Genomic DNA, 12,578 nt, shown 5'->3' on the forward strand with positions numbered 1-12,578 from the left:
TGTAGTCTGAAAAAATTTAGGTGCATTCTTATTGATTTTACTGTTTTGCTAAGAAAGCATGAAGTATTTCTTATACTACCTAATCATTCAGTTGTGTGCAGTTGGCGAAAATTTTTGATTGTGCATATTGAATTATGCCTCCAGTGTTCCGTTATTGTTAGAAGTTGTGCAGTTAATTTTCCCCTCATTAAGCTGAAGTGTACATTTTTGATATAGCTATGAGGTATAAGAGATTTAGTGAAAACCTGTGAAAAATCTTTATATATGAATATGAGTAGGGAAATATTTCAAAGCAGCTTCTGACTGTATATAGGAATAGTGTAGTACAGGATCTATACAATGTGAATCATGATTATATTTCAGAAAATGTGCATTTAAGATAGTTGTAGTCTGTTCACACTAGAGTCATACCAGAGGTGTCCTGAGGTATATGACCTGGTACTTTTTTTTGCCCCCAGGAGTGTACAAATGGATTGTCAGGTATGACTTTCATGCTGGTTGACTGATTCTGTGCATATGAGGGGCACTTGATTTTCCTGCTTCTTGATGAGCTTTTTGAGGTTACATACCTGACTCATACTCATATCCATGGTATTTAACACGGAGATTTGCCTTCAGTGAGAAAAAGATGGGCCTGGCCCTATTGACACAATTACGTTCTCTATAAGAAAATACTCTCCTCACTAAGAGCATCTTGAACTTTGACAAGCATTGATAATATGGTTCAGAAGATGTGGTAGATACATACTGTGGTAACTGAAAATGGAATGGGATGTATTGTGTGGTCAGTTTTTGTTAAGATTATTGAGAAAGCTTGAGGCATAGGTGTTCCAATCAAGTGGGTTTATTTGATAATGGTTGTGAATATTTGAATCTCCATTTCTAGAGAAAGTTTGAAGTGATTGAAAAGTAGATTAGTTTTACCTTGTTCTAGTGTTCAGTTTCAAGATGATGTTGGTCATAATAAAAATTAAGATCATCATCATATAGACGAGATAATGACAATGCTAGGGGAAATATCATTTGGCCATGGCATTAGGGAAGAGTCATAAGCATTGAGAAATAGCAGAGTGACTCTTGGAGCAGGAAGCTACAAGATTCTTGTGAAATGCAATGATTTTAAAAATCATACCCCCCTGTGGCTGATTCATGTTGATGTTTGACAGAAAGCAACAAAATTCTGTAAAGCAAATATCCCTCAATTAAAAAATAAATTAATTTAAAAACCATACCCCCTAAGGATTTATTCATTTTTATTTTACACTTTAAAGATTGTGAAATGAAATATTTCCTGATATTGCCATATCAGTAAACAAATATGTCACAGTTGCCAGTGGTCGCAGCCACCACAGGTGGTGAGCTGGTGAACCCTGAGAGAACTCAGAAGGAAAGGAATACCTGCCATGTAGCAGCCATTAGACTGCAACTGTTCCCTATCGCGAGCCCTGAGGAAGCAAAGCTCAAAATGTGAAAAGAGGATATTGGTCCCAGATAACTGAGGAGCTTTTCAAAAGAATGATTTCAGTGAGCCTAGATTCTTGCATCTTTCCATACATGTTGTTGTTGTTCAGTCACTAAGTTGTGTCCAACTCTTTGTGATCCCATGGACTGTAGCATGGCAGGCTCCTCTGTCCTCTCCTATCTCTCAGAATTTGCTCAAATTCATATCCATTGAGTTGGTGATGCTATCTAACCATTACATACTCTGCTGTCCTTTTACCTTCAATCTTTCCCAGTATCAGAGTCTTTTCCAATGAGTCAGCTCTTCATGTCAGGTGGCCAAAGTGTTGGAGCTTCAACTTCAGCAGTAGTCCTTCCAATGAATATTCAAGGTTGATTTCTTTTAGAATTAACTGGTTTGATCTCCTTGCAGTCCAAGGAACTGGGAAGAGTCTTCTCTAGCACCACAGTTTGAAAGCATTAATTCTTCAGTGCTCAGCCTTCCTTATGGACCTGGAAAAACCAGTTTTGACTGTAAGGACCTTTGTCAGCAAAGTGATGTCTCAGCTCTTTAATACACTGTCTAGGTTTGTCATAGCTTTCCTTCTGAGGAACGTCTTTTAATATCATGGCTGCAGTCACTGTCCACAGTGATTATGAAGTCTAAGAAAATAAAATCTATCACTACTTCTACTTTTTCCCATTATATTTGCCATGAAATGATGGGACTGGATGCCTTGATCTTAGTTTTTTTTTAAGGGTGAGTTTCAAGTCAACTTTTTTACTCTCCTCTTTCACCCTCATCAAGGGGCTCTTTAATTCTTCTTTACTTTCTGCCATTAGAGTGGTATCATCTGCATATCTGAGATTGTTGATTTTTCTCCCAGCAATATTGATTCCAGTTTATGATCCATCCAGCCCAGCATTTTGCATGAAGGACTCTACGTATAAGTTAAATAAACAGGGTGACCATATATAGCCTTGTTGTACTCCTTCCCCATTTTAAACTAGTTACTTGTTTCATATCTGGTTCTAACTGTTGCTTCTTGACCTACATACAAGTTTCTCATGAGACAGGTAAGGTGGTCTAGTACTCTCATCTCTTTAAGAATTTTCCACAGTTTGTCGTGATCCACACAGTCAAAGGCTTTAGCATAGTCAATGAAGCAGAAGTAGATGTTTTACTGAAAGTCCCTTGCTTTCTGCATGGTCCAGCAAATATTGGCAATTTGATCTCTGGTTCCTCTGCCTCCTTGTAACCAAGCTTGTACATCTGAAATTTCTCAGTACACAAACTACTGAAGCCTAGCTTGAAGGATTTTGAGCATAACCTTGCTGATATGTGAAATGAGAGCAGGTATATGGTAGTTTGAACATTCTTTGATGTTGCCCTTCTTTGGGATTGGAATGAAAACTGACCTTTCCTAGTCCCGTGGCCACTTACAAGTTTTCCATATTTTGCTGACATATTGAACACAGCATTTTAACAGCGTCATCCTTTAGGATTTGAAGTAGCTCAGCTGGAATTCTGTCACCTCCACTAGCTTTGTTCCTAGTAATGCTTCCTACGTCCCACTTGACTTCACACTCCAGTATGTTTCCATGCATAGAAAAGTGCTATATTCCTTAGCTTGGGATATTTGATTTTCTTTAATTCATAAAAAAAAACAAAACCCAAAACTTTGACATTCAGGCTCTCTGCCCTTTGTATTACCTGGCTCCTCCCCACTGCCCTCCTACTAGGAGCAGTCTTCTCAGGGTTACTTCAGATGCTGTCTCCTGTGCTTGAGTTCTCACAGTTCCTACCAAATAAAATATAACTCTCAGCTTTTAGGTTGTGAATATTTTTTAAGTTGACAGGATGTTACTGGAGATAACCACAATGTGTTTAGTTATTATTTTATTTTGATTTCCTGTAATCAAATATACTACTATCATATTTCAAATATACTGTCAAAGTAAAATCTGCATTATAGATGTGCTTTTACAATTAAAATGGAACTGAATTTCCTATAGTGACATTCAATGATAATATGATTATTCTAGTTTATGGAAAAATTAATTAAATGAACTTAGGATTTTCTTAATACTAACATTTGCTCTGTGAGCCTGTCTTTTAACTTTTGGAGCTCAGAACTAGCAACAAAATTAGCCAGGCTGCTGGGGATGATGGAACAGGAGGTAGAACTACAGTGAAAGTGGGTAGTAGGGGCCAGAAGAAAGCAACAGGATGAAGAATCTTTGTGTTTCCCAACTTGGTGAATCCCTGAGGGGTTGTCTAGGGTTGGAGTTAATAACTGTAAAGAAAGACTAGAGTTGTATATTATCTCTTCCCTGTGACACCCAGACCATGCCATTTGTTCATTGTTCAGTCGCTAAGTCGTGTCTGCCTCTTTGTGACCCCTGGACTGCAGCATGCCAGGCTTCTCTGTCCTTCGCTATCTCCCGGAATTTGCTCAAACTCATGTCCATTGAGTCAGTGATGCCATCCAGCCATCTCATCCTCTGTCACCCCTTCTCCTCCTGCCTTCAGTCTTTCCCAGTATCTGGGTCTTTTCTAATGAGTCAGCTCTTTGCATCAGGTGGCCAAAGTATTGGAGCTTCAGGTTCAGCATCAGTCCTTCCAATGAATGTTCAGGGTTGATTTCCTTTAGGATTGACTGGTTTGATCTCCTTGCTATCCAAGGGACTATCAGGAGTCTTCTCCAACACCACAATTCAAAAACATCAATTCATTTGTGCTCAGCCTTCTTTATGGTCCAACTCTCACATCCATACATGACTACTGGAAAAACCATGGCTTTGACTAGACGGACCTTTGTTGGCAAAGTGATATCTCTGCTTTTCAACACACTGTCTAGGTTTGTCATAGCTTTCCTTCAGGAGCAAGTGCCTTTTAATTTCATGGCTGCATTTATTGTCCACAGTGATTTTGGAGCCCAAGAAAATAAAGTCTGTCACTGTGTTTAGGTGGGCTTTAGGAAGAGTAGCAGGCAGAGAGTACTGCTGTCTTTAGTGCAGCTGGGGCTTTTCCCAGCCTCCCAGGCCGAAGAATCCCTTGGAGCCAGCCCTGAGGCCCCATCTCACATTTGCTATTTATTTATTTCAATTTATTTCCGTCTAAATTTGTGCTGCAATGGTTACCTTTGCAGTTCAGTGTCAGGTCTCCTGATCTCAAGATTGGTGTTTTTCCCTGGAGCTTCTCTGGTGTCCTCATTCTTGGAGTCTGAGTTTTATATTTAGCATACTAGTGATCCCTCTTCCCCACTCCTCAGTAACAAATAGAAGGTTTGGTTTTTATTTTCCTCTTGGATTGACAGTTTTCAACCTCTTCTAGGATCTAGTCTAGGACTATACATTTAGAATGCATGCCTTGCTACGAGCTTTGACCATTCTAAGTTTTAATTATTGTCACTCAGTAATGTCCGACTCTTTGGGACCCCATGAACTGTAGCCTGCCAGGCTCCTCTGTCCATGGAATTCTCCATTTGCAAATACTGGAGTGGGTAGCCGTTCCCTTCTCTAGGGAATCTTCCTCACCCAAGGAGCGAACCCTAGTCTCCTGCATTGCGGGTGGAATCTTTACCTCTGAGCCACCAGGAAAGCTGATATAATTTACATAATTGAAGTTCCGGTCATGCCGGTTTGTCTACTTATCTATATAAAATGCATATATTCCTCATAAATTATCTATCTGCTTTTGGCTCTTGCCTAAACCCAAATTGTGTAGTACGTTTATAATTCATTGTCACTCATTCAATTTAACATACAGAATACTGTGAAGCTTTAGAATTAACCAGAAGAAGGCTTCTGTTATTCCTTTACTGTAACTACATAGGTCATAAGTGCTCATTAAGTGCTTGTGGTTGGGGAAACAAAACAAAAACGCAGAAATAACTGTGAGGCTATGAATCAACATTTCCTAGTGCTTTTCTAAACATGTGGCAGAGTTATAATAGGATATAAAAACTGCTGGTAATGCCATTTTTTGCTGTCTGCTTCTCTCTTGTTTTGATTTTATCATACCCCAAATATTTAAAAGTTAAAGTCAAACAATAAACGGGGTTCTTTAATAAATACATAAATAAATAAATTCTTATTTTTTTCATTGCATGATAGTGCATTTTCTCTTTCTTTTGGTAAACTTTTTATTTCTTTGTAAATATTTTATATTCCCATACTTCTATTGCCCCTAAACTTTAAAATTTCCCTTTGGAATACAAAGCTGTATTCCAGTAACTCAAGAGGTTAGAAATTATACAGCCTTTATCGTAGACATGGAAATGCCGCTTTTATAAATAAGACCTTCTGTTGAAAACAGTAATAAGAAATAAGAGAATGATTTTGAATATTTAATGTTCCTTCAGCATACTTCGAACAGTGAATCAAATTTCTGGACCCAGAAACTGACCCAATGATGAAGAAAAGATATCTCCTTCAGAATTTTCTCTGAAGATTTTATTGAGGTGTGGTTCTCCTTAGTTCCTCTGTTGCTCTGTTCCTCTGCTGCTAGAGTGATACTGGCATTTATAGTAAGAAATATATAGTTTATCTTATATCCCCATTTAGGCAAAGACCTCTCCAAACCTTTGGAATTTCCTAAGTGATGAGGGCAAAATGGTATCCTTTGTTATGTAATGATGACTTTTGGACCCCATCTATTGGTAGGGTTAGTGGCCAGTGTACCCAACTGCTGATGAGATGGTTGGAGCTTTCAGCCCCACCACTGCCTTCCTGGAATTGGAGACGGGCTGGAACAGAGTTCGTCCCAAATGGCTAGTGAGTTAAACAGTCTTGCTTATGTCATGAAGCCTTCATAAAAACCCTAAAGATCAGAGTTAGGAGACATTCCAGGTTGGAAAACAATTGGAGATAGGGGGAGAGGGGGACCCTTAGAAAGAGAGCAAGGAAGTACGGCACCCTTTCTAAACACCTTGTTCTATACATCTCTTTCATCTGGCTGTTTCTGAATTATACCCTTTTATAATAAACTGACGATATACAGCCTTGACGTACTCCTTTTCCTATTTGGAACCAGTTTTGTTGTTCCATGTCCAGTTCTAACTGTTGCTTCCTGAGCTGCATACAGGTTTTTCAAGAGGCAGGTCAGGTGGTCTGGTATTCCCTTCTCTTTTAGAATTTTCCACAGTTCATTGTGATCCACACAGTCAAAGGCTTTGGCATAGTCAATAAAGCAGAAATAGATGTTTTTTCTGGAACTCTCACACTTTTTCAGTGATGCAGTGATGCAGCAGATATTGGCAATTTGATCTCTGGTTCCTCTGCCTTTTTTAAAGCCAGCTTGAACATCAGGAAGTCCATGGTTCATGTATTGCTGAAGCCTGGCTTGGAGAATTTTGAGCATTACTTTACTAACGTGTGAGATGAGTGTAATTGTGTGGAGGTTTGAGCATTCTTTGGCATTGCCTTTCTTTGAGATTGGAATGAAAACTGACCTTTTCCAGTCCTGTGGCCATACTGAGTTTTCCAAATTTGCTTGCATATTGAGTGCAGCACTTTCACAGCATCATCTTTCAGGATTTGAAATAGCTCAACTGGAATTCCATCACCTCCACTAGCTTTGTTTGTAGTGATGCTTCCTAAGGCCCACTTGACTTCACATTCCAGGATGTCTGGCTCTAGGTGAGTGATCACACTACCGTGATTATCTGGGTCGTGAAGATCTTTTTTGTATAGATCTTCTGTATTCTTGCCACCTCTTCTTAATATCTTCTGCTTCTGTTAGGTCCATACCATTTCTGTCCTTTGTCAAGCCCATCTTTGCATGAAATGTTCCTTTAGTATCTCTAATTTTCTTGAAGGGATCTCTAGTCTTTCCCAATTTGTTGTTTTCCTCTATTTCTTTGCATAGATCGCTGAGGAAGGCTTTCTTATCTCTCCTTGCTATTCTTTGGAACTCTGCATTCAAATGGGAATATCTTTCCTTTTCTCCTTTGCTTTTCACTTCTTTTCTTTTCCCAACTATTTGTAAGGCCTCCTCAGAGAGCCATTTTGCTTTTTTGCATTTCTTTTCCATGGGGATGGTCTTGATCTCTGTCTCCTGTACAGTGTCCCAAACCTCCGCCCATAGTTCATCCGGCACTCTGTCTTTCAGATCTAGTCCCCTTAATCTATTTCTCACTGCCACTGTATAATCGTAAGGGATTTGATTTAGGTCATACCTGAATGGTCTAGTGGTTTTCCCTAGTTTCTTCAATTTAAATCTGAATTTGGCAATAAGGAGTTCATTATCTGAGCCACAGTCACCCCTCCGTCCTGTTTTTGCTGACTGTATAGAGCTTCTCCATCTTTGGCTGCAAAGAATATAATCTGATTTCGGTGTTGACCATCTGGTGATGTCCATGTGTAGAGTCTTCTCTTGTGTTGTTGGAAGAGAGTACATCATGAGAAACGCTGGGCTGGAAAAAGCACAAGCTGGAATTAAGATTGCCATGAGAAATATCAATAACCTCAGATATGCAGATGACACCACCCTTATGGCAGAAAGTGAAGAGGAACTAAAAAGCCTCTTGATGAAAGTGAGAGAGGAGAGTCAAAAAGTTGGCTTAAAGCTCAACATTCAGAAAACTAAAATCATGGCCTCTGGTCCCATCACTTCATGGAAAATGGATGGGGAAACAGTGTCAGACTTTATTTTTGGGGGCTCCAAAATCACTGCAGATGGTGATTGCAGCCTTGAAATTAAAAGACGCTTACTACTTGGAAGGAAAGTTATGACCAACCTAGATAGCATATTGCAGAAGGCAATGGCACCCCACTCCAGTACTCTTGCCTGGAAAATCCCATGGACGGAGGAGCCTGGTAGGCTACAGTCCATGGGGTCGCTAAGAGTCAGACACGACTTAGCAACTTCACTTTCATTTTTCACTTTCATGCATTGGAGAAGGAAATGGCAACCCACTCCAGTGTTCTTGCCTGGAGAATCCCAGGGATGGCGGAGCCTGGTGGGCTGCCATCTATGGGGTCGCACAGAGTCGGACATGACTGAAGTGACATAGCAGCAGCTTAGCAGATAGCATATTAAAAAGCAGAGACATTACTTTGCCAACAAAGGTCCATCTAGTCAAGGCTATGGTTTTTCCAGTGGTCATGTATGGATGTGAGAGTTGGACTGTGAAGAAAGCTGAGTGCCGAAGAATTGATGCTTTTGAACTGTGGTGTTGGAGAAGACTCTTGAGAGTCCCTTGGACTGCCAGAAGATCCAACCAGCCCATCCTAAAGGAGATCAGTCCTGGGTGTTCATTGGAAGGACAGATGTTGAAGCTGAAACTCCAATACTTTGGCCACCTCATGCGAAATGTTGACTCATTGGAAAAGACCCTGATTGTGGGAAGGATTGGCGGCAGGAGTAGAAGGGTATGACAGAGGATGAGATGGCTGGATGGCATCACCGACTCGATGGACATGAGTTTGGGTAAACTCCTGCAGTTGGTGATGGCCAGGGAGGCCTGGCGTGCTGCGATTCATGGGGTCGCAAAGAGTTGACACGGCTGAGCGACTGAACTAACTAACTATAATAAACTCTTGACCTAATGAGCAAATGTGTTTCCTGAGTTCTGTGAACTGTTCTAGCAAAATCAGTGAAACTCAAGGAAAGAGTCATGGGAACACTGACCTATATAGCAGTAAGTCTGAAGCACAGGTGACAACCTGGACTTGCAATTGATCAAGTTTTAGGGTGGCAGGCGATCTTGTGAGCCCTGCCTATGGAATCTGATTCTATCTCTGGTAGATAGTGTCAGAGTTCACTATATTTAGTGAACTCTTAAGGCCATCTCTTGGTGTCCCGAGAATTGTTCCGTGCTTTGTGGGGAAATTTTCCACCTCTGATACATTGGAAATGGTTTGAGAAATTCAAAATAGATTGTTAGGTCTTTATGTCCAGGTTATTTTTGTTTCCTCAGCTTGTAAGGGCTTGATTTAGTGTAAAGGGTAGGGAGATTGTAGACAGAATCTGAACCTATGACTCCGCTCTACAGCTACACAATTGTGTGACTTTGAAAATAGTAAGCCTTATATTTATCAACTATAAAAAGGGAATAATATCATATCCTTCAGAGTCCATGTGGTAGTGTGTGTGTAGCTCTTTAGTGATGAATATGATGGGATTCTGTGAATTCAGCAATGCTGCATGAAGGTTTTCAGAGTCATATTTCTCAAGGCAGCTATCGGCCGGGTCAGCTGGAAGAGTTGGAGATGATCTTCTACTATGGTGCAAAGAGTTAGATTTAAGAAGGTAAAGAATAAGCTGGAAGCCAAGAATTCTTGCATATAAAATCCTACCCCTCTGTAGGTTTGTTTTTTAACTGATGTTCCTGATACAATATAGGGCTTAGCAGGATCAAATACAGGGTAAATTGAGGTCATTGCTGAAGAAGGAACAAGTCCAGCTCAGTGTGTGGTCTCAAAGGTGGAATCATGGCAGTCAGGCAGGATCAAAACTAGAAGTTCCCTGAGAAACTGGAAGCCAGGAAGGAGAGAATGCCGGAGACAGAGCAGAAATTGGGAGCCAAGGATCTGTAACCAAGAAAGCAGGCCTGTAACAGGAGGCAAGAGTGTGGTAAATAGCTTTGTGTGGAGTCCAGCCTTTTTAGGTGGAGATTATCTTGTTTAAAGCATCTGACCCATCCATTTGGCACGGTGGGACTTACCCTCAAAATCTCTGCTATGTCCTGAGCCATAGATTATCGAACGTAGGAAAATAAAACAAGGAAAACACACAAACCTTTTGATATGTGCAGCAGTAAAAAATAACCCTCATTTAGACATATGGCTTTCATAGCTTAGATTATGGATTCTTTAGCATTCTCTTCTTCATTTTCTTGGCTCCTTACACTGTTTAGCACAACTTGGACACCACAACTTGATCTTAGGGTATGAAGAGGATATGGATCTGTGTGGACACAGAATTGAAAAGTTGTCATTAAATATATAATAGAAAATGGAAAAGTAGGCATAGACCTTACATAGGAAAAGTTCAGAATGATGTGAAGATAGGTGAAGTTCATTTTGGTATTCTTTGTCTAGAAAAAGAACATGTTTATGTTACATTCTAGAAAGATTCCAATCAAGTTTTGCCAATGTTTGGAGAAACTGAGATAGATGTGTTGGCTTTTTCAGAAAATCATTTCTGAAAAACATCTTCTCCATTCGTTATGAAACGATGACTATGTTAAACATGTACCTGAGGAGCATAGCGTGTCTCCACAAATTTAGATGAGATTATTCTGATCATTTTTGTTCTTATAGGATATAGAGTGTTATCAAATTATCATTCTCACTGACCTCTTGCAACATTCATTCTTCTGGTGAATACTTCCTTAACCCTGCCACTGGCATATTCTTCCTCAAATATAATTGAAGAGAAATAAATGTTAATAATCCAAAGGAGATGGATATTAATTATGACATATAATAATTTAGATAGAAATTTTTTAAGTTTCAAGTCTTTCTTTGTTCTTAGACGTGTGTGTGTGCTCAGTCACTCATTTGTGTCTGCCTGTTTGCATCTCCATGGACTGCAGCCTGCCAGGCTCTTCTGTCCATGGGATTTTCCTGGCAAGCGTGGGTTGTTATTTCCTCCCCCAGAGGATCTTCCCAACCCAGGGGTTGACCTACATCTCCTGCATTGCAGGTGGAGTCTTTACCACCGAGCTACTTTCCAGGTACCCCATGTCCTTAGACAAATCCCCTTAAAATGAAATGGTGTAAATCACATCGTATTTTCTTTATGGAGTCCCCCTCTCTGACTGCTTGTCCCAACCAGTTACTCTCTGTATTCTCTTTGGTTCAAGATCCCATGGATAGGAAGCTGGGAAGTTTAAAGTTTAGGTAACTTGTTTCTTCAGAACATTGTATGCAATAGGTTGGATGTGATAGAAATCTTGAGAAACATATACCTGGATGGAGAGTATTAGAAACCTTTCCTTTTGATTGGTTTTTATTTAGTATTATTATTTTAACATGCTGCTTGTCACGATGATATCAAAAAATTGGAATTTGGAAAGTACTGAAGGGATATTGTAGTATTTTGGCTCATAAAATACATGTGCAAGTTTTCCTGTCTTAAGTCAGTTTTGAGTTGGAACATTTCATGACTTCTCTGGAATGGTAGCCACCATCTGGCCAATATAATCTTTCAAGATTCTTGCAGCCAAAATATTGCATCATTCTCTGAAAGAAATTCATTTTCAAACCTCTCCAGGACCACAGAGGGTCACAGGTACCAAAAATGAGGAAATGAATCCTGTTCCTGTCTGTTCAGAAACATCTACTTCAAAAGATGATACACTTTCCTTTATCTCTGCCTTTCTTTAACTTCCTCTGTCTCCTCTTTTGAGAGCTTTTCTGCTTGCAGTAGCCCCAAATCCATATGGCTGACTAGGGACTGGCTTTTTCGTAACTTATGTTTTAAAGTATTGAGAAAGAATATCCAAGATTACTTTGAATAAGGTGTCTATTTTCTGGACCAAAAAGCCATTACTTGGAAACGACTGGATCATGTAATACCTAACTGCATCCCTCGCAGACTTTGTGGGAAGGTGCACAATGATAGCATGGCTCTCAGCTTTTCTTCTCAGCCCATCTTCCATTGTCCTTTCATACGTGTATTTTCATCTCATGCTCCAGCCACCCAGGCCGACTTTGCCATTCTCCTTAAAAATCATATACTGTGATCTTTTGCTCATATTGAAATTGCCCTCACATCTTCCTTCTTCATTTTCTCCTCTTTAACTTATAAATTATACCTCATGTGAAAATTTAGCCTTCAACAAATAGATGGACACAATGTATATAAAGTAGAGGAGGGACTTCCCTAGCAGTCCAGTAGTTAAGATTCTGCAATTCTAATGCAGGGGGCACAGGTTCGATCCCTGGTCAGGAAACTAAGATCCACATGCACGGTGAGTCCTAATTAATTAATTAAAATAGTACTTAAAAAATAGAGGTGATGGCATTAGTAAAAGCACGGAGGCTTGAAACTGAATACTTCTTTCTTTGGAATTCATCAGAGTTAACACATACTTCTAGAGTATTTTCTTATTTGTCATGGGTAATTAATTTTGAAAGCATAGAGACTATAATATTTTTTTGCTTGTGAGAGTTTTGTTTAAAGA

General features: G+C 39.7%; 1 protein-coding gene across 17 annotated transcripts in view; it reads left to right on the forward strand.

The window, feature by feature from the left end:
- The window catches only part of PTPRD (protein tyrosine phosphatase receptor type D), a 1,686,434-nt gene that overhangs the window by 1,313,300 nt on the left and 360,556 nt on the right, over positions 1-12,578 (forward strand). For 2 of the 17 annotated variants that reach the window (XM_081500350.1, XM_081500359.1), the window contains exon 1: positions 6,103-6,219. The exons of the other annotated variants lie outside the window; for them this stretch is intronic. In XM_081500350.1, coding sequence (XP_081356476.1) covers positions 6,213-6,219 — 7 coding nt within the window. In that variant the 5' untranslated portion in view covers positions 6,103-6,212. Of the gene's footprint in view, positions 1-6,102; positions 6,220-12,578 lie in introns of those variants that run through there. 17 annotated transcript variants of the gene reach the window in all.

This window comes from Giraffa tippelskirchi, chromosome 1, assembly GCF_054371585.1.
Source record: "Giraffa tippelskirchi isolate mGirTip1 chromosome 1, T2T-mGirTip1v1.2.pri, whole genome shotgun sequence".
NCBI classification, from domain to species: domain Eukaryota; kingdom Metazoa; phylum Chordata; class Mammalia; order Artiodactyla; family Giraffidae; genus Giraffa; species Giraffa tippelskirchi.